The sequence below is a fragment of the Diorhabda sublineata genome, chromosome 4, assembly GCF_026230105.1.
Source record: "Diorhabda sublineata isolate icDioSubl1.1 chromosome 4, icDioSubl1.1, whole genome shotgun sequence".
Taxonomy (NCBI): Eukaryota; Metazoa; Arthropoda; class Insecta; order Coleoptera; family Chrysomelidae; genus Diorhabda; species Diorhabda sublineata.
In genome coordinates, this window is record NC_079477.1 from 23,289,400 (window position 1) to 23,311,297 (window position 21,898).

The window sequence follows — 21,898 nt, forward strand, 5'->3', positions numbered from 1 at the left end:
TGATGACGTAACGTCAAAAATGCTTGCGATAACCACCACTAAAAACTTACTGGTAGGCAAATGTTTTGGTATACTTCGTTGGAAAATACTATTTGCCAACTTCTTTGACAAAGCGTCGAGAAATTCTAAGAAAAAAGAATTTTTAGGTTAGGTTATGATTTACGACATTTTTTTAAACAAAGCGCGTAGGAAAGAGATAATTGTGACGTTGACTGGCAGCTGACATAATTGACGTTGCTATTTTTTTATTTTACTATAAAAAAAATAAAAAAGTGATGAAATCGTATAAAGCTACTCATCTTTTTTAAAAATTAATAAAATATTGTATCCTAACCTAACTTTATTGACAAGGACACTTGAAAATACTACAAAATTGCAAAATATCGGGTCAACTCCTGGATACTCCAAAAAAAAGATAAAATGTTAAAAAACATGACAGAACTATTAACATGTGGTTGATCGGGAGATTTCTACAATACGAAGCAGTCATTATAAGAAAATACAGATGACGAATTTGATGCGGGTACTTTAATTTCTTTAAATGCAATATATGGAGATCTAAAAATTTCACTCATACAAACATAAGTAAGATATATAATCACAGAGAAAAAGTATATCAAAAACACATTCCGATGTACAGAGAAATAATTTAAAAACAGACTAACTCGCGTAGACTTCCTAGAGAACGATTCGTGCAGTTTTTTTATAATTCTGAAAACGTATTGAAAAACGCGGATATATAGAAGAAATATATAAAGCTAAAGAGATATAATCTAAGTTTTCTTTTATTTAATTAGCATAAACTAGTACTTTTTTCATTTATACTAATCTATTAAAGCAATTTTAAACTTGTAGAAACTTTTGAAATATTGCAAATTCAAAATTAGAAAGACGTATATGGAATATTGCGTTCAGTTACAATTTTCTTAATGAAAATCGTACGTTTTTTCGTCTCGTGGGAAACTGCAATATACTGATATGCAAATAGGTAAAGAAAAGTTTCTCGATTCAAAACTGAGCGGTTTGTATGCTTGAGTTATACTGATGAAGTTTGCTGTTATCCGAACTTGCATAATATTTACAATAACAGCTAATCTAACTTATGAAGTTTTTAAACGTTCCTTGAGTTTCGAATATTTTACCAGACAGAATGAATCGTTGCTGAACTTTTAATCGTTAAAATGAGAAGTCATTTTTTTATATATATATATTAAGCGAGCACAAATACATAAACCGAGTGGTGCCTGCCGCGTGGAGATGCCTGTGGAAATTCATCTTGAGCTTCTGTAGGTTATAATATTCGGGAAAGACGTGCCTTGGTAGCTGATTCCACAGGCTTCCACTCGTCCAAAGAAAGGAGTTTCGATGAAATGCCGTTCTAGGCCATCTGCAGACCAATATTCAAAAGATGGACAAATATGAGTCTTGCTGTTTCGGAGTATATAGCTTTTTGGTTTTGAAGGAAGCTAAATCGGACATATTGCTTCCAACCTCAACACTCAACAAGTGAATTTACGGTAAAGGTGCTATTTTATGTCCAAACAGCCAATTCCCTGAGCTGCAGTGCTAGTTTTCATTTTAAAAACAGCAGCCTTGGTGTTTGCTGAGTTGAATTCAATCAGATTGCTTCTACACCATTCCAGATTGTTTTCAAGATCGGTATTGATGATGGTGCTACGATTTTGACTGACCTAGCCGAGTTTTAATATATTCAATAATAAATGTCTTGAACTTTTGCTCACAGTTTGAAGATCAATGGTTTTAACAAGCAAGAGTGGGCTAGGGATTGTGATGCAGGAGCCTCGGTACGCGCAAATTACCATCATCATCACCTTATGGCGCGAAATCTAAAAATTTTAGAAGAAAAACATAAAAAGGTTGCTCCAAAATTTAAAAACTTAAGATGTCTGGTCAGTGATGTTGGTTTTTCTGATGAAAATGTAAAGATGATATACTAAAAATGCATGAAATCTTGGGATAGTAGATCTGAAGCACTTCACTGTAAGTGGATCTCATGGCGTAAACGATTATAATTCCAAATAGGAATACAACATGTCAAAATTATATGTTTTAAAACCTTGGTTGCATCTAAAATTGGTAATTTGTGGAGGCTTTGTTCTAAATCTTCATTGGTTGAAGTTAAAGATTTTATTTTAGATCTACAACTAGGAAAAAATAGTTTTCCCAGAGCTATTCAACTTTCACTGCCTTAATGCAGTGATTAATGGTTTCCTTGTCAATACAACTCTACAAATTATGAAGGGTTGCATAATTTTATTTGAAGTATAACACACCACACTCAATAAGTGTGACTAACTTATTTTTTTGCAAAAAATAGATTTTATTATCAATAAAAGTCGTGCTGGTATAAGAATTTGTCTTTTGCCTCAATATATTTCAAAATACTGAAGCCATAGGCTTCCCAGCTGACTGTTGTGTCTTTGGACACTTCGGGCGTGGTTTACCGGCTGCAGTCCATTCAGATAATGATCGTTTTGATTCCGGATCGAAGTGATGGATCCATTGTCACATATCGACGCAAAAAATCTGATTTATTACGTTTCCAAACACTGAAATCATCAACACGTTGTTGATTTTGAGCGATTGTAAGTAAAGGCGGCACCCATTTTGACAAAAACCTTTTTCATTGTCAAATGTTTATGCATAATTGTAAACACACTGTCTTCTGATATCTTTGCGACTTCAAATATCTCACCCAAATTCAATGTATTATTGGATATAACCATTTTATGGTCTTTTTTGACATTTTCTAGAGTAACCACCTCAATTGAAAGACCAAAACATTCACCATTATCTCTGTCTTTACAACCATGTTAAAATTCAGCAAACCAAGAAAAAATGGTTCTTTTTGATTAAGCAGAGTTTAGATAACACTTTTTAAGCTATTGCTAAGCTTGTACAGTATTTTTTTTCATCAAGAATCAATGATAAATTAGCACACGAAGTTGTTTTGAATCCATTATTTTGAAAATAACAAAAGTGGCTTCATTTAAATGGCTGTCACTTTTTTCTGACTAATCGAAATGTCATGAAACTTGGTACTTCATAAACGTCACATAGATTTGAAATTGGTAGCGCCATCTATGTGTCAGTCACTTACTGAGTGATGCTATATGCTCAATTGAAGTAGTTTAAAGATAGATAGATGGTGAGAAGTAGACGTGTTTCTTTTTATATTTGTGGAGATTTATCTTTATTGTTCTTTGTAGTTTCTTTAGTCTTTTATATTCAAAATTTGTATTGTTCAAAGTTTCGTGCTATAAAAGAAGACTTTATTAAGTAGGCATAATCAAAATCAGCCCCGAAACTTTAAAAACCTCTTTATTTGTGTCAACACCTAATGTTTTTAGAGTAAAATTTCATTTTGACCAACAATTTGCGTTGAAATTCAGACAAAAGACTAAAAAAAGTGTGTGCGGTTCGTTGGCGTGACAATAGCAATATCCTGATGATTAAATTTTGTCGAAAATCGGGCCGGAGTCGTACCCCGAAAATAACTAAATAAAAATGTTTGTTTCAGCATGGAAATCGAATCAAGCCACTCGTGCTTTCGGTCTGTAAACCACCGTTCGGACTTAAACAAATTAAAAATTCTTTTTGATGGTGCGATGCGGCCGTAGTAGTATGAAAATCGTTTTGGAACAGCTAATTAGTAAGGGCAATGTGATAAAAGTCATTAAGGAATTCTTTTTAAATGAGACTAATTAGTGAAAATACAGAGAAAAACGAATTTGCGGAAAGGTGAAGGTAAATGAACGTAACTAATTTAATATAGACGTTAATACAGATTATTTTATCAATACACACAGTGTTATTAGTCCTGTATAGGGCAAGATATCCACTGGACAAACATGTCGAAAGATCGACGCTTCTTCATCTTCGATGGTCCATTAAGCTGACATAAAGTTTTTTTCCTGCAATCCCTTGGCGAAAATTAATGAACTCAAGTTTGAATTGCTACCACATACATCCTATTCGCCAGATTTAGCCCCCTCGGATTATTTTCTGTCCTTAGATTTGAAGAAATGACTCGATGGTTAGGAGCTTGACGATTCTTACTATAAAACTTAATGAGCATCGCTGCAAAAAATGTATGGAACTAAAAGGAAATTACGTTTCCTATGTTGGTTCAGGTAATTCTGGAACCATCTGGAATAGCCTTTGTCTTTTTTGGAAATTTCTTTGCAGATAATCTGCAACCTAGAATCCTGGTTAGTCGCATTGTATCAAAAATTCTGGCAGTGATTTTGGTTGCGAAGTATTTCCCGAGATTCTATACGCAAATCCAGATACTTAACTGAGAATCTTATTAATCCCATTTGTGAGGCTTTTTGATCGATCATCGACGCAAAGTTATTAATCTAAATGGTCTAGTCTAAGTTTGAACAATCAGTCGAATTCAAATTTCTTTACGGGTATTATTTCTTGAATCATATGAGTTCCAATGAGGCTTCTCCAAAGATTGGTAGCTTGAAGTAGACACGAGGTAAATTATGCCAATAAATTGTTGGATGTCTGTTGTGGAAACTTGGACATCACTTTTGAGACTATTTGCGCAATGTGTAAATTGAATTTGAGTTGCTATAAAATCAATTAATTCTTCAACAAACAACGACCAGAAAATCTGGATCAAATGCTAGAAAAATTTCGTTTCCAAGAAAGTTTTAGTGACTTTTGTGGTTGAATCACAGATTGAGTTTGTTGATACAACAGAATTAGATTGTGACTGATCAGTTTTATTGTCTTCTAAGCTATGAATGATCTCTTGAAGGTTCACTCCATCATCTTCATTTTCATCGCAGGAAAATTGCTTTCGCAATTTCTTGTACGTTGTCTTGCACCATTTCAAACTGCCTTTAATTTTATTCCTATTCGTCTTATTCAAATATGCATTTTTTTTACCTAATACGTATATATATTTTGTGAACCTTTCTGAAAATACAAACTTCGTTCATTCCGTGGTTCAATACATTACACAACTAAGTACCATTCCATTAATATATAAAAGTCAATTACATTACATTTAGGCTGGCCTAATGGAGGATGGGTTGTACGCAGTCAACAAGTAAATACACGCAAGCTATTACCCGACATAGACCACCATTACCGCCTGCCAGGCAATTAACCAAATATCCGGAAGCTTTCATTCAAAAAGTATTCAGTTTACGTCATACGTCGTACGTGATACGATAATAAAATAAAATTTCAGCCCATGTATGATTTAAAAAGAATTAAACTCAAACTCTATGAAAATATAAATGATTTTTCTATGTCGGTTCGATTTAATATAGTGTGACTCAAAATTCAAATACGATTCTTTCCATTTAGTTTCAAACGAAATAAATTAGGTATTAAATGTCATTTACGTCATGATTATTCTATTTATTCAACGTATATATTCTAATAGATGGTTAGAAATGAAAATATCAATTAATTGGTAAATAAATAACCAAAATTGAGTCGAGTTTTTCCTCTATTCTCATGATCTGAGCCCTTCTGTGATATCAGCTACAAAACAATATAAAAAACAATGGAAAAGAAGACAGATAGAAGCAAAATCAATTACTGGGACAATCAGAGAAGATCTGAATGTATCAACCTAAATTCTTCTTCTTCGGTGAGATCAGGTGGCGTGGATTCGAGTAACTCTTCATCACTGATGTTATTCATTAATTTAGACAACACTTCGAATATAACAAATTATTTCAGAAAATTAAAAATTTAAGGTTACGCAAAAGTGGAACTGTCAACATTGAAGTGGCTAGAGTCACTCCAGAGTCTCTCCAGAACGTTCCGAAAGTGTTTTGCAATACGGAACTGTCACTTTCCCTACATGGAACACTCAAAACGCAACTTTCAATATGTAAGTGAATACAGAACGAACAACTTTCAGATAGCGTCGTCTAAAAAGGTATTTGAAGCTTTGGATTACTCTTATTGACTCTGTCGAATGCTTGTCTTGAATCCTTATTGTGAGTCTTCTATGGTTCTTTCTAGATCGTTTCTTAGTCTGATTTCTATTATTTATATGAATTCGGAATTAAATCAAACCATTTGAAGACGAAAAAAATGGTGTTGCTTTTCAGCACTTTTTTTGGATACGCAATCTCATTACAGAATTGCTTATTTTTATTTCTATATAAATATTGACAGCGATTTGCACAGATTTATTTCAGACAGTTGACGAGACTAAATATGGATAAATCTACTGACGCCAAGGAAATTTACCCCTTTAGAGGAGGTACAAATATGGTTTGGGCGGAAATTTTGTCCAAGTTGATTAAATTTGGTGGTGGTGGCTAACATACTGCCACAATTTCATATCGACAATAGCCTCATATAGAAATTTATGATTTTATTCTGGATCTGGATCCCATAGAGCATGCTTAAGATTATTTACAATAATCCATCGATCACCATAATTCGCGACCATAAACTAAAAGCTTGGAAATATTCTTTTTGGTACAAATCATACACAATTTAATGAAAATCATGTCTAAAGGACTGATGCAAATGTGGGTAAATTATTTTGTTCTATTTTTCTATATTAGCGCTAGTATCACCTTCAATATATACCCGTCTTCTATCCCTTCATCGCTCCATGCGAATCTTCCATTGTACAGGAAGTCCTTTAGAACGCGCGCCGCTTTTTTCACAACTTCAACATATTGAAAATTGTTTCTTTTAAAACAAATTTTGACCTTAGGAAAGGTAGAAATCGCACGGTGCAAGATCCGGAAAATAAGGTGGTTTAGCACTGGGATGTTGTACTTAGCTAAAAACCTCTTGGCGGACAATGCTAATTTGAGACGCCAATTTCGCACACATTTTTCGCATGTAAAATTTGCTGGACACATTCTTTGTCAACTCGTATAGATTCAGTGATCGCACGATCAGATCTAACAAGATTACCGATTTTTACGATGTTTTTATCCGTGGAAGAGCGACCTGAACTTGAATCATCTTCAACATCTTCTCGATCATCTTGAAAACGCTTTAACTACTCAAAAACACGTGGACGCTACAAACATTCATAACCGTACACTTGTTTCAATAAATTATAAGTTTTAATTGCAGTTTTCACAACAATCCGTTGCTCATTTCTACGTCAAAACAAAAAAAACTACGGCTACACTGGTTTGTCTACAGAAATCGCATTATAAGAGTATAATTAAAGCTAAATAGCTAAGAGTCGCTAATTTTTAGCACTAGCGTATTTTTTCTATAGCAGCACTAGTCTTGTTACTTAATAGCGACATCTCGTAGTCACCCAAAAAACTACTATGAGTATAACTGTTTTTTTTGCCTTTTCAAGTTGCCCTGTATATACCATAACTGCCATTCAAAACGTATATTGATATTGACCCAACTATGACAGAATCAACATTTATTTGAAACAAAAGGGCCTTGGTAATACAATGCCAAAGAGACTGAGAACAATGCTTCTGTTTCTGGCAAGTCAAATTTTGTATGGAAAATCTGTACAACGAACAACAAACAATGTTACATGGTATTGTGGAAAATTGATAGCGAGATTGTGTAAGATTTCATTGAATTTAACCTTTCGCTAATTTATATTTATTTTTAGTATTTATAGTTTTACAATTAATTTGATCATAATCAAGCATAAAGTCATGTGGAAATTCAATATACATACAACTAATTTCATATTTACTATTCGCGATTCGAGTTCTCGTTTATTACACTTGTTGAACAACTAAAGCCTACTTCAGTATCCAGTATCCAGTATCCAGTGGTCTAGTATTTGTATGTATGTTTTTTGTATGCTATATTTCAAATTATCAACCAAATTTCACGATAGCATTGTTAATATTTTTTGGCTTCCAGCGTATTCGGAAATACCATATTTCAAATGAACTAGGTGCTCTTTAAACCTAAAATTAACACATCTCTTAGTTTGCCCAACTCACACAATCTCTAAAGATTGAAATGCACGTGAGATCTTCGATAATGGTAGGTCTAGAATAGGGATTCGTAAACTATTTTGGTAAAAAAATATTTATAAGCGAATAGCTTGAAATCTATCATGGGTTATTGTGTTCCAATGTTATAGTATAACCAAAATTATTTATAGCTTTGGAAGAACTTCTGCTTAAACTTAAGACTTCCATAAAATTCTATAGAATTTTGTCTGTAGACAGTACAATCAAATGTCGGTGCGATCCAAAAGTCGGAGTATGCATGTAAGTCTGCGTTTGTATAGTAGGTAAGAAATTTAAATTGTATTTTCGAATGAAAAGTCTGTACAGACAATCTATCCAAATGTTTGGGTAAAATTTTTTACTCCGACTTCATAGTCTGTACGGATATCCGAACTAACAAAAGTCTGTACCGTGTGGACCCACCATTATTCTACAGAACAGCTGAGAATGGGAATATTTTCATTTCTTAGCTCAAAAAATGTGTTATCCATTCCAAACTCGGATATATCACTCAAAAAGAATTGACATTAATAAAATTGGGGCTATGAGGAGATAAATTACTAGATTTAAACTTATATACAGAGTTTTCGTTCCTCGTCGTAAATACTGGAGAGCGACTCCTACTTAAGTTTCGAAATATGGCAACGTTGATGTGGATATGTCAAATCTGTCATTACAATCATATAGTTTCACATTTTAAATAGTGAACGTACTCAGAACGTATTGTCATACCGATGCTATATCTGAGTTGTTTACAGACATTTTCGTGCGATAATTCTCTATGACTTTCGATGTGGATAAAACCAGCAGAAGTGTGCCGTTCAACTCGATTTGACTTTTGGTGATGAAGCACGATCTCAAACCACCGCGTTTTGCTGGTTTTCCAAATTCAATCGTGATCCCACTTCGCTATAGGATTAAGTTCGTGAAGGTCGTCCAAAATCGGTTGTTATACCAGAAAACAACGATGATGTGCGTAAAGTTATATTGCAAGATCGTCATGTTATATATCGCGATATTGAGGCTTAATTAGGCATTCATTCCACTCAATATTGCATCAATATTTGGCTGTTTGTTCGGGTTGGATATCGCATAATTTGACAATCGTGTCGTGTCGATTTGTGCAAAGAAATGTATGTATGCATATTAATCCGAAACTAAACATCAATCGACTCTATGGGTCTTTCAAGCAACGTTAATTCTGGATGGTACACCAGCGGTTTTTAGCAAGAAGTGTTCGAGGAAATCGCAGAAGACAAATCATTCTCCACCACGACAATGCGAGCTCTAACACATCAGTTCAAACAGAAACGTTTTTGAACAGTCAAAACATCGAATTGTTGGGTCATCCACCGTACAGTCCTTGTTTGGTTCCAAATGATTTCTTCTTATTCACGCAGATTAAACATAAATTGCGAATTAAACGTTTTTTTCACAACCGAAGAAGCGGTTGATGTATTCCTTTGGAGGCACATCAATCTGAATGGAAATTGGTTCAAACGCATACAAAAATATATTGATCTTAATGGAGAATATGGAGAAATTTTGCAAAACCATATCAAATTATACATATTTTGAGTAGCAAAGCTCGTACTGTGGCATATCATAGTCGTAGATAAAATATAGTATTCGGTCGCGTGCTGCAAATTTCCTCTACATAAGTTATAAGTCACGTTACCACTATACACTGAGATAACAGTTTAACTGATTAATAATTTCTTTGATTTACATCGTAACACAATGTCAAAGTATATTTATTACATTTCTCTGTCTCAAAATTATATTATCTGTTTTATAGGTAACTTTTGAGTACAAATATTATTTGAGAAACATTATTTAATACGAAATATTAGGTATTTTCGTCGTTTCAACTAATTAATTCAATTCAATAATCAATTTTTTTTCGTTTAAGTAATGCATACACTTTTTATTGCACATGACGTATATAAACTTTTTCTCAGTGTAGATTATTTTTACTGCTTCTCTTAGTAGTTCTTTGATCAATAATTTTTTTGTTCAACTCATCAATAATTTTTTTTATTTCCATCGTAATACAATGTCAAAGTATATTCATTACATTTTTCTGTCTCAAAATTATAATATCTGTTTTATAGGTGAGTTTTAAGTACAAATATTATTTGAGAAACATTATTTAATACGAAATATTAGGTATTATCGTCGTTTCAACTAATTAATTCAATTCAATAATCGATTTCTTTTCGTTTAAGTAATGCATACACTTTTTATTGCTCATTACGTATATAAACTTTTTCTCAGTGTAGATTATTTTTACTGCTTCTCTTAGTAGTTCTTTGATCAACAATTTTTTTGTTCAACTGATCAATAATTTTTTTATTTCCATCGTAATACAATGTCAAAGTATATTTATTACATTTCTCTCTCTCAAAATTATATTATCTGTTTTATAGGTGAGTTTTAAGTACAAATATTATTTGAAAAACATTATTTAATACGAAATATTAGGTATTATCGTCGTTTCAACTAATTAATTCAATTCAATAATCGATTTCTTTTCGTTTAAGTTATGCATACACTTGTTATTTCACATGACGTGTATAAACTTTTTCTCAGTGTAGTTTATTTTTACTGCTTCTCTTAATAATTCGGATGTAGATCTCATTATAAATTCCCGCGTAAATCGTATATATATTACCACTAGTATAAACAAAGATAGAAAATGCTTTTGATATGATTTAATTATATTAATAGGGAAATATATTTCAATTTTCTTGAATAAATACTTTCAGTTTTCGGGTTTGATATTTTTTTATACGTCAGTTAAATGGATATCGACTCAAATAATTTATACACAATAAAAATTATCGAAATAGAATAATGTGTCAATACCGTTTGAAATGCCGGACTATATCGTTCGAAATAACACCTGACAACATTATTTAATTATTCATTTAATTATTAAACTATTATCGAAGATATTTGAAGCGTCTTACAGTATTCAACTTCAAATTGATGATAGGAAAAAGAGGATTTCGTGATAAATAATTGTTGTGAATATTTATTAATACTTACCCAAGCATATCGCCAAGCCGATTGTTGATACGGCAGCTATTTAAGCCTTTTTTATAAAAGGAAGTAGTATCGTAAATAATAATGGGGTTAAATAGACTAATAACACGATGTAAATAATAGGAATAGCAGCACACTCGTTAACAAGTGGTTAGTTAAATGGCGTAACAAAACACTTAACACTGATAGTACGGTATATAGCGATTTATAAATTAAACTCTCGATATGTTATATCACATAGAAAAATACTTTTTAAATACTGTTAATGTTTAATATTTTGGTCCGAGTTCAGGTTTAAATTACGTTTGGTCCGCTGAAAAATCGACTGCTGTCATTCCGTGTACGGAAGGGTGTGCGCATCGCGGCCGGTAAAATAGGAAACTATCGATCGAAGATGACAGCGGCAAAAGGAAACTTTTGATACGGATGGTTTTCCCAAAAATTTTAGCGTAGTTTTTTCAAAAAAAAGTATCTCCGAAGGTTATTTTTTCAGTAATTTCGTACATATTGAAAAACCCACAAACAACAATAACATAAATATAGATTAAAATATGTAAATAGGTTGCGAAGCAATATCTGTGAACAAATCAGCTCAGTTCTTCATATCTTCTGGTTTACCCTGTATGTTAAGTGTGTTATACGTAAAAATCATGTGTATTGTTATTCAGCAAAGGGATTTGAATACACTATTAACAAATATAAAGTTTTATAAATTTTTAATTGATATTTTGACATTTCATAAGTTTCGACTTAATATTTTGGCATTTGACACTTAATAGATAAAATTTTGACATTTTTCTTTAAAATTTCGTGAAAGTTTAACTTTTTTCAAAAGTAAACTTAATATTTTAAAATTTTTGTTCTATTTGAAATTTTGATGTTTTTCGTAATTTCTGTTAGAAATCGACATTATTGGAAATTCTGAAGTTCTACTTGAAATTTTGACAATTCATTAATTTCGATTCAATATTTTGACATTTTACACAGGAAACTTCATCTTGAAATTTCAGCATTTTTCGAAATATTTCTTCGATTTCCGATATTTTTGCAAATTTCTACTCAAAATTTTCACATTTCATAAATTTCGACTCAACATTTGACACTTGAAAATTCGTCTCGAAATTATGACATTTTCCCAAAATTTTTTTCCAAATTTTCACATTTCATAAATTTGGACACAAAATTTTGACATTTGACACTGAAAAATTTTGAAAAATGTTTTTCGAAATTTCAGTTAGTAATTGAAATTTTTCGTAAATTCTACTTGACATTTTTCCACATATTTCTTCGATTTTCGATAATTTTTCGAATTTCTATTTGAAATTTTCATATTTCATGAATTTCTACTCAATATTTTGACATTTCACACTGGAAACTGCACTGCGTCTTGAAATGTTGACATTTTCCCAAATATTTCTTTGAATTTTCGACATTTTTCCAAATATTTCAGACATTTTAAGAATTTTGACATTTTACACTGGAAACCACATCTTGAAATTTTAGAATTTTTCTGAAGTTCGATCTGAAATTTAGATGTTTTTATAAATTCCTGCTAAAATTGACATTGGGGAATTGGGGGACAAAAGGTAAAAAATAAAACTAAGTAAAAAAATCCTTTATTTTTTGAAATATTCAAAAACGTCCAAATTATCATAGCAAAACGAGCTGAGGTTTTAAAACCCCATAAACTGTAGATAAACAAAAATTCACGTCAGTCAACGTGTTATATAACAAATTTATTTGTAAATGTACGTTATATATACAATAAAATCGTTTATATCCTACTGAAATATTTTTCAAAATTAAATCTAAGCTTTAAATACGTCTTGATTGAATTTTTTGAAAAAAAATATGTTGCCAAATATAATCGAACAAAGATGCCACCATTAACCATCGATTCTAAAGCTACCACAACTTAATCTCTGTAGAACCATCTCCACCAGCACACTTTCATCCTATCCCAGACATTTTCAGCACTGAAAGAAGCAATCACTTAAAAACATTGATATTTTTCTAATGAAAATTAAACATTTAAGTCATGGTAGCTTTTGAGATAAATTTAAAACTTCTGTTTATGATAATTTTGTAACTACACTACTCATTTTGGGTAATATATTGTTATGAATTATTATCTGATGGTTTCAACACCAAAAAGTTGGTTCTTAACTCAAAAACATTATATTTTATCCTCCTGGAACTTATTATTCTACCTGCTGTTACCCAAAACCCAAAAATTGAATTAAAAACAGCTACTAGAATAATAAATATAGAGAAACTTTTATTTGATCACTGTGAATATGAGACTAAAAAGTTTTATCATACAAAAATAATTTTTTGTGTTATAAATAATCATGTGAGCATGAAATTTGGACAAAAAAAATTATTTTCATACAAATTTGCCAATATTTCTAAAAGAAAATATAAAAATACATAAAATCTGTTAAAAATTACTTGTTTATAGGTTCCAGATGAAACGATTCATAATAAACTTTAGTAGGGGCAGAAAAATGTTATAAACTACCCTTGTAATACAAATAAAATAAACTTGGTACCTTTTAATACCAAACCTAGACCAACCACAGTGTCATGATATTTAGATTCTTTCCGTTACATAAAAATCTGAACAAAAATATGGATTTACTGAAAGGGCGAGTTCATTGAACTTAAATCCTGTTAAAAACCCACAGGATCAAATAAAAGGATGAGATAATCAAAGAAATGTGACACAAGTCATCTGGATAGCATCAGCAGAATAGGAAAAAGTAAAATAAGAAAGTAAGTAGTTACTAAATTTGATAATTTGTCATTTTTTCCTTTTTTTGTGGAAAAAATCAAAATTTTTCAAAACTGGAGCTTAACTGATAACTTATGGAAACTACACATAGAAATAACAGTCAAAATCAGTTTATTTGAGTCCCTAAAAGAGGAGCTACTATCTGGAAAGTCGAATCAAATTGAAATTTTTCACATCTACAATTAAATTAAAAACATCTGGAAGCCACAGATAGAAATTATTGCCCCAAGAGAACATAGAAATGCACATGTAAGACCAGAAACTCGAAATTATCAACTACCCACCTATCCATCGCAGGTCGGACATCCAAAAGGGCAAATTTATATTTATCATCACATTCTCCACCATCATAATAATCGATTATGTATCTGACTTCTTTGCCACATCTATCAACTATCCAATCGTGTCTGTCGAATGGTAATTCGTATCCCAATAATTGTCGCATTCTTGCTCTGGGGCTGTAATCCTTGGCCCTACCACCAAAACTCTTTAACCTGAAAGATTAATAACCGAAAATTAAGGAAAGAAGAGGGGAATTTTCATTATAACCTTGGATATTTACACTCTTGAGCATGTAAAGCTTCCCATTTAAGAACTTCTTGCCATGCCTGTTCATTATTAGCATTGTGTATCTTGATTATGTTATCCATGTCTTCTTGACTGATTTGATCGTCCCTCCATTTCCAACCTTTTCTAAGCATAGCGTTCCAGAACATCTAACAAATCAAATTTTCTAATATCAAAATAATAATTTATATTAAGGAAAATTTACCTGTGCGCTAGGATATACCCAAAAAGGATCTTCGCCTTCTTTTACTACTGCCTTTGGTATAGTGGAGATTTCACGCTTAGTAGATAGTGAAAACGGTTGACCTGGGGATGGCTTTTGATTTGCTGGCTCCATCTAAATATTAACAAAGATCACTTACCTGCTTATAGTCACAACCAAAATTTTATGTACTTACCATATTTAAGGGGTTTATTTCTTCATTTTGCGTTACTGGACACACAGATTCCGTTTTCTTTTGATTCATTCGATTGTGCATTGGACATTCTGGTGGAATTTCGCCAGTAAAGTTCGTAATAACTCGTTTATGATCATGTTCAAAATTAGCTGTTTCGTTTGGATTAATTAGTTGAGAGGCAGCTGATTTAGCTATTTCTGCAGCAGACACAGAATTTCCCATAGCTGTAAAAAATATCTCACATGATATAATACTTTAAAAGATGAAGGTTACTATAAAATCCTTACATAATAAGGTATTTTCAACACGAAATGAAAGTTAATCTATTCTCCTACCTGTAGGTACGTGAAATAAATAATATGTGATTGAAAAATAGAGAATTTATATATTATATCTCAAAATTTTCAAAATTTCATAATATGGCATATTCTGAATTTGAAAAATGTAATAATACTGACACGTCTGGAATTGACAAGTGACAAACCGTGATTGCATGTCATTCGTTCCAAGCAGTGATCAACCACCTTCTTGTTCCAAGTAATATTTTCTCAGTTTTCGGAAACTGAACAGAGGAAACGGATCAAGCCATAAGTTAGGATCTTTTCTATTCTAATGTATCGTGAGTAAATGCAATCAACTGTCAGGTTGTATTTTTGTTTGTATTCTACAACTAAATAAAGGTAAATAAACATAGAAAAACTATTAAGTTAAAAATTAACGTACGAAACTAAAGTAATAAATGTTAAATTTCAAGTGAAAATCACATACGCGTTTCAAAAATTCAAAATCTCGTTTTGGGCTAAGATCAGCAATCAGCTGATAAGTGATACATCTGATTCAGGATCATAATTTTTCGAAAAGCATTGTTATCCTTAAATAATAAAAAAACATGAACAAGTATTAAATATGAATGCCAACATTTTGAATTACCTGGTTTTTTAAAACGTAATTTGATTTTATCTGCTAAATCCATTCATACATCCAACCCCATAAATCAATAAAAAATAATTGTAGTTTGTGTTGCATAGCAAATTGGATGCGAAATTCTTCAATTTTGCCATTTTAACATTATTTAATTAACAAAAGCTACAAAAATGTTGGTTCTTTTTCCTATTATCAGAAATATGAGTTAACTGACCAGCTATGTACTCGAAAAGCCTATCAGCTTACATTAAAGCGAAGTTATCTTATTTAGTTATCAAAAATTGTTTGGTATATTGCATAAGTATTAGAACTAGTAATTCATCTAATTTACTTGAAAGTTCTGTTGAATTTTCAAATTCACAAAAATGAAAATATCATTTTTGATTGATGCTCTCATGAGTATTAATTACAGTTGAGTTTATCCTAAAACAGAAGTTTTACTTGAAGGTAGGCAATTCTTATAACGTTCTAATATATAGTGTATTGCATACCTAGAAGTATTGAGTTGCAATTGGAAAATGTTATGGTTAGAGAGGCTACAAAATCTAAATAAGTTTAATTTTTTTCTATGTTAATTGCAGAATCTTGGAAAAATATCATAGTCTATATTGTGAGGTGATTTGAATTTTTGTGAATTTGAAATTTCTAAAATATGCTTAAGCAAACAGAAGTTTTACTTGAAGGTAGGCAATTCTTATAACGTTCTAATATATAGTGTATTGCATACCTAGAAGTATTGAGTTGTAATTGGAGAATGTTATGGGTAAAGAGGCTAGAAAATTTAAACAAGTTCAATTTTTTTCATTGTTAATTGCATAATCTTTGAAAAATATCATAGTCTATATTATGTGGTAATTTTAATTTTTGTGAATTTGAAATTTCTAAAATTTGCTCAATAATTTAAGCAATATAGATCGTTGATTAGATAATATTTTTGTTATTCATAAGTTTTAACGATTTTCTAATTCCCCCTTCATATATTCTCTCTCAGAAACGAAGTTTTGCTTTAAAATGAAGACACCTACCGCCCCTTGGTAACAAACTAACCGCCACTGCATTTAATAATAAGTTTTGTGAGTTTCCTGTTGGAAACTTTATGGTTAATATGTGATTTTCTACTACAAACATACAAAACGTATTCAGTTTCTACATCCTCGAATAAATTCAAACTACAAAACTTTACTGTGGTATTTTCATTTTCCCAATATCTTGTAGACGCTCTTGCCATATTCAGGGTTGTTATTTTAATTAATTAAATTATCAATTATTTCATCTTGAAATATATGTTGAGGGTATAAATTATTGAAAATTAACTAGTTTTAGAGTTGTACTAATTTAACAAGAAATATACAAAATACTTAAAATTGTTTAAAAATCAGTCAGTTAATATTGTAAAATTATGTCAATCTCAAAAATTCAATTATTTGAGTTTCAATTTATGCCTCTATTTGAAAAAAAAAATGTTTTCCAGTCTACACTATTTTAGTACAAGTATATCTGAGTCCGTCCCTTATATAACCGATGCAGTACCTGTACCTGTACGGTTATCTACCTATGCCGGGATCTCAAACTATACATTCTAAATATCACAGCTGTTATCTTTTTGTTATCGTACAACAACTTTTTTTTGAATTAAACACGAAATTGCATTTTTTTAGATCACGCCTATCACAATTCAAGGTTATCAGTTTATTAAAACAATTAGAATAAAATGTGATAAAAAATCGACACCTGACGAACTCAACCGATAATCCTAGCGATGATGCCAGATTGTCCTTCAACTTAAAATGAATGGAAACTACTCCATATAGAATTTTAAAAATTTAAGGGAAAAGAAAATACTTTTTGATTATAACTCGGTCGAAAGTATGCATATTTTGCACTTATTTCGAGTTAAAATGATGAAGATTCGTACATTAGTAAAATTGCACATGAGGGCTCTAAACTGTGATGCTGCACCTCGAGCATTATGACGTGCAGTACAATCAAACTTTCTGCCCTAGTAAAGTAGAAAATTTATAAATATAAACAATACTAATATTAAAACCATGGTATAGAATTACAACTTCATCACGGTTTTAAAAGAGTATTTGAATTGAGTTAGAAACGGTGCAATATGACAACGCTGTTTATTCAAGACTTTCCCGCGACTCAGGAGTTGTTTGGAATTTCAGAAACTCAGTTCAAATCGTACTCTATCGAAGTGACGTAGCCGTAACGTAACCTGCCGAACGGCGCGCACCCACCTGTTTTTTCCGAGTGACGCGTTTTCCATTTTTCAATTGTTTGTAAAAAGTGAAAACGGTGTTAGATAAAGTGATCGGAGAGTTTTTTCATGTGAAAAATATTAATAGCAATTGTATTTTGTGCTTCTACATAGTTACTAAATACTTTCTCTATAGTTTCTACATACACCTTCTAGAACAGGTTTTCAAGATGAAGACGGGGCTTGTTATAATCTTTGTCTTCGGCCTAATGCAAGGTAGGTAGACATCATTGACTGTATAAGTAAAAAGCTTATTTACAAAGTTAAAATTTCAGTTTTTGTGCTATAATAAAATAGCTGTTCGTTTAATTGCATAAAAACTATTTTTAAATTAGTTTTGCTACTAATTATAAATTAATAGTTACCATAATTTGTGACCATGGGTGTTAAACACGGCTTGCAAAACTTTGAAATACATTATTTATGCTTTTTAGTTGTAAGCACGTTATAAATAGAAATTCTATACTCTACAGGTAGTATTATAAAAGTTTTGTATTATTCAATAAACAATCGAAACAGGTATAAATTATTTTTATTTTAATTAGGTTTGAAAAATTAAAAGGCCGACTAGATATAAGTAAATAGGCAGTACCGGCTTTGAAAATATTACTTGTTATACAAATTAAATAATTATAATTTTGATTTATTTCGGAATTAAATGAAATAAATTAAAAAAATATGATAAATTGTTTGGGAAATATATTTGTATTCTAATAGAATTGTTTGTAATGAACTGTTTCATTCAGAATATTCCTATGGGATACAAATCAGAACTGTGTGTTAATTCTTTTATTTTTTGTCGTCGTATTCTATAAATACGTCAAAAAATATGAATTTAACCTAAAAAAAAAGGTTGATTCCAATAGTGATGGGTATTATAACATTTTTTTATCGATATTTTATCTGGAGTAGATATAAACACTACAAGTTTCGCCAAATTTAGAATGAAAAACGAATTTTTGTACGTTGTATCCTAACGACAGATTCTGTTAAATAACTTAAGTGGTTACTAATTCGTATAAATAATTTTATATAAAATAAAAACGTTGAAACTGCTTCATGTAATACTGTTTTATATTTCAATGCTACCAATAGAAGAAAAATTGAACTGGTCAGTGACTCAGTGGGAAGTTATCTTCGAACTATGAATGCCTTGAATACGAATTTATTCAGTATTGACCTCATTCTATTGCAAACGTAGCGTTATTTAAATCAACTAAATAATTATAAAGTATGTTTTTATTGTGTCTCATTCGTATATTGTTTAATTATGTTAGAAATATATAAAATGATGAAGAAAATTGAATTGGGAAGCAGCTGTTGATAAACGCACGTAATTTCAAAATCTCTAACGCCATCACGTGTTTCAAATTTAATTAGATCAATTAAATCTATTAGATTTGAATGCTTTGACTCATTGTGATCCTGTAGATGAACTTCCCACCAGGGAGGTATGCAGGTTATCTCTTCTGGTTTTAAGAAGCCTTTTCCAATGTCTCGCACTGACATATGAGGAGTTCAGATGATTATTTTTGTTATATACTAAATCGATTGGAAAAGACGCTGGTTATAATAATAATATGACGCTTTAAATATTCCAAATACTTCAACAAGCTGGATCTATATGAAATATTATCTTTGTTTAAAGAAAGAACCTTTTGGGACCGGTTTGTAGAATATGCACGAAATATCGTTGTACACATGGGGTCTTACTTCATAGGAATAGCTGCTCCAGGACCACCCAGACCAATTTTTAGAGATAATCATGCCTTGTTGACGTGCATTTTATGTCTGTCAACTCTCAAAAGCGAAAGTGACATTTACTGTTACACTTTTGGGTCATCTGTCATATTTTTTGCAAGCTTTGAACAGCCCCACAGTTGGATACCAAAGGTCCAGTCTGAATCTTTTTCCAAGAAGACCTTGCACTTGTTTGATCTTGATTTTAATTTGGGTTTTTTGACTTTATATGGGATTTCTATATTAGTTTTGGGTTCAGAATTAGACCTAAGTACTTGAATTCGTTTTTATTCGAGCTAACCTCTAATCGCCAGTTGGTAAACCATTTTCCAAGGATGTTGAGGTATTCTTGAAGTTTATTTTTGGACTATATTTATCAGTATGGGAAATTATTATCAAATACTTTGATAATAATAATAACATCTTTGATAAGATAATGAAACTATGATAAATGAAGACTCGATGTGGGATTCGTATCTTATTATAATTGTCACACCAATTGTTTAAAGCTTGAAATTTTGTTTTATGTGATCCTAATCGAGAAATTCAGTTCCTTTTTGTTTAACTGTCGGTATTTCTCCATGTAAAAAATGTCTTTCATACATCCGAATCAAATTAATGTGAAATTAATTATCAGCACAATGATTCACACAAGTTTCTGTTTAATTGAATTGAAAATGAAAGCCGCAACAATTTGATTGATTTTTAGCTTTTTGAATTTAAATATAAAAATAACCATCATAACCTCAACTGCATTATTGGAAAGAATCCTCCCGGCAAATTTAAATTATTCATTAAAATATCTTTTCAACCAAAAGATTTCTACGAATAAAATTCGTTACGAAAGCATGAGATTTAATGAGGATATTGTATATTCAAATTATTATAAACTGTTGTTCAAACCACAAATAGATACGAGGTTCGATTGAAAAGTATAATTGTGGTTAACTGCATTTGATGTTTTGTTGTACTTAAATGATAATCATAGAAAACAGATTAAGGGAAATTGCGATGTTTATTCTAAGGAAACCATCGAAGGAAGCAATACAAATAAAGAGTTATTTGAACGTTTTCTGTTGCCAAGGATTATGTAGGATGTTCTAGACCACGCCTAGACTATGTAGACTTGCGATTAATAGTTACAAGTCTGTATTTGCGATAACGAAAACAATTTGTACTGAAACTTTCACAAAAAGGTGTATTGGTTCAAAAAGTATAAATTAAAGCTTGTTGTCGCGTCTCACAGGGCTAATCGGGACTAAACTACAATCATAAACACCGAAGAAATAATTAACAGTTGACATCGAAATAAAGATTTTATGAAAAAAGAATCCCCACGTCTATACTAATAAACAGTTATTTGAAGGTGTTTTGTTGCCAAAGATGTTTCTGGATGCATATATTTTCATGTACTACGAGTTATGGATCGGTTACTTTTGCCTAGACTATGAAGACTTGCGATTAATTCTTACAAGTCTGTATTTGCGACAACGAAAACAATTTGTACTGGAACTTTCACAAAAAGGTGTATTGGTTCAACAAGTATAAATCAAAGCTTGTTGTCGCGTCTCATAGGGCTACTAATTGGGGCTAAACTACAATCATAAACACCGAAGAAATAATTAACAGGTGACATTGAAATAAAGATTTTATGAAGAAAGAAACTCCACGACTTATAGATGAGGGGTAGATAGAAGTGAATACTAATTACTTTTAACGTTGGAATCCGCCCTTATTCATTATTTTCAACTACACGTTAATCGCCGTAAAAGCGTTCTGTCAGTGAGCAGAGGTTGTCAAATTCTGTTACATGTGTGCATAAACATTAGGCGTAATGACAAGTTGGAGGAACAGTGATTTATGTGCTTTTAACGAGTTCTTTTCAGTTAGGTCTGTTTTACACATTAGTTGATTACACTTTTACGTCTTAAAGCAACTGCGAATAAGTAAAAAATATAAGAAATTGTTTTGCATTTCAATAGAATCACGTAATTTTTGATAATGGAAAAAAATCGAATAGTACAGTGAACCAAGCAAATCATATCGCAATTTTAAAGGCCTTTGTTTTAAATTTTGACAGAAACTTAAAAATCATGCAAATAACAAACCTGATTTGGTGCTAATGTATGCTTCTACCCCAGAAGTTTCAAAATAACACCGGAAATCGATAGAGAATTTAATTTTATTAAGAAAATGT

At 31.3% G+C, this 21,898-nt stretch overlaps 3 protein-coding genes across 8 annotated transcripts in view; 1 reads left to right on the plus strand and 2 right to left on the minus strand.

The window, feature by feature from the left end:
- Window positions 1–11,355, minus strand: part of LOC130443402 (polypyrimidine tract-binding protein 2) — a 431,147-nt gene extending 419,792 nt beyond the window's left edge. The window contains exon 1 of the mRNA XM_056777995.1: window positions 11,016–11,355. The gene's annotated coding sequence lies outside the window, so the exon portion shown is untranslated. The remainder of the gene's footprint in view (window positions 1–11,015) is intronic.
- Window positions 11,356–12,612: 1,257 nt separating this feature from the next.
- LOC130443414 (holocytochrome c-type synthase) lies at window positions 12,613–15,264 on the minus strand. Of its 2 annotated transcripts, none has more exons than XM_056778019.1 (6): window positions 15,107–15,264; window positions 14,772–14,995; window positions 14,579–14,710; window positions 14,356–14,522; window positions 14,091–14,300; window positions 12,613–12,988 (listed from the first exon to the last, which is right to left on the minus strand). In XM_056778019.1, exons 2-6 carry the CDS (start codon window positions 14,991–14,993, stop codon window positions 12,928–12,930), a joined length of 792 nt encoding a protein of 263 aa, XP_056633997.1. In that variant the 5' UTR covers window positions 14,994–14,995; window positions 15,107–15,264; the 3' UTR covers window positions 12,613–12,927. The 2 variants fall into 2 exon arrangements, with proteins under 2 accessions (XP_056633997.1, XP_056633996.1); XM_056778018.1 differs by having other exon boundaries at window positions 15,059–15,256.
- A 2,579-nt stretch (window positions 15,265–17,843) lies between these two features.
- LOC130443408 (fasciclin-3) overlaps window positions 17,844–21,898 on the plus strand; it is a 256,423-nt gene continuing 252,368 nt past the window's right edge. For 2 of the 5 annotated variants that reach the window (XM_056778006.1, XM_056778010.1), the window contains exon 1: window positions 17,876–18,177. In XM_056778006.1, coding sequence (XP_056633984.1) covers window positions 18,132–18,177 — 46 coding nt within the window. In that variant the 5' untranslated portion in view covers window positions 17,876–18,131. Of the gene's footprint in view, window positions 18,178–21,898 lie in introns of all 5 variants that reach the window. The other 3 variants (XM_056778007.1, XM_056778009.1, XM_056778008.1) reach the window with 2 other exon arrangements.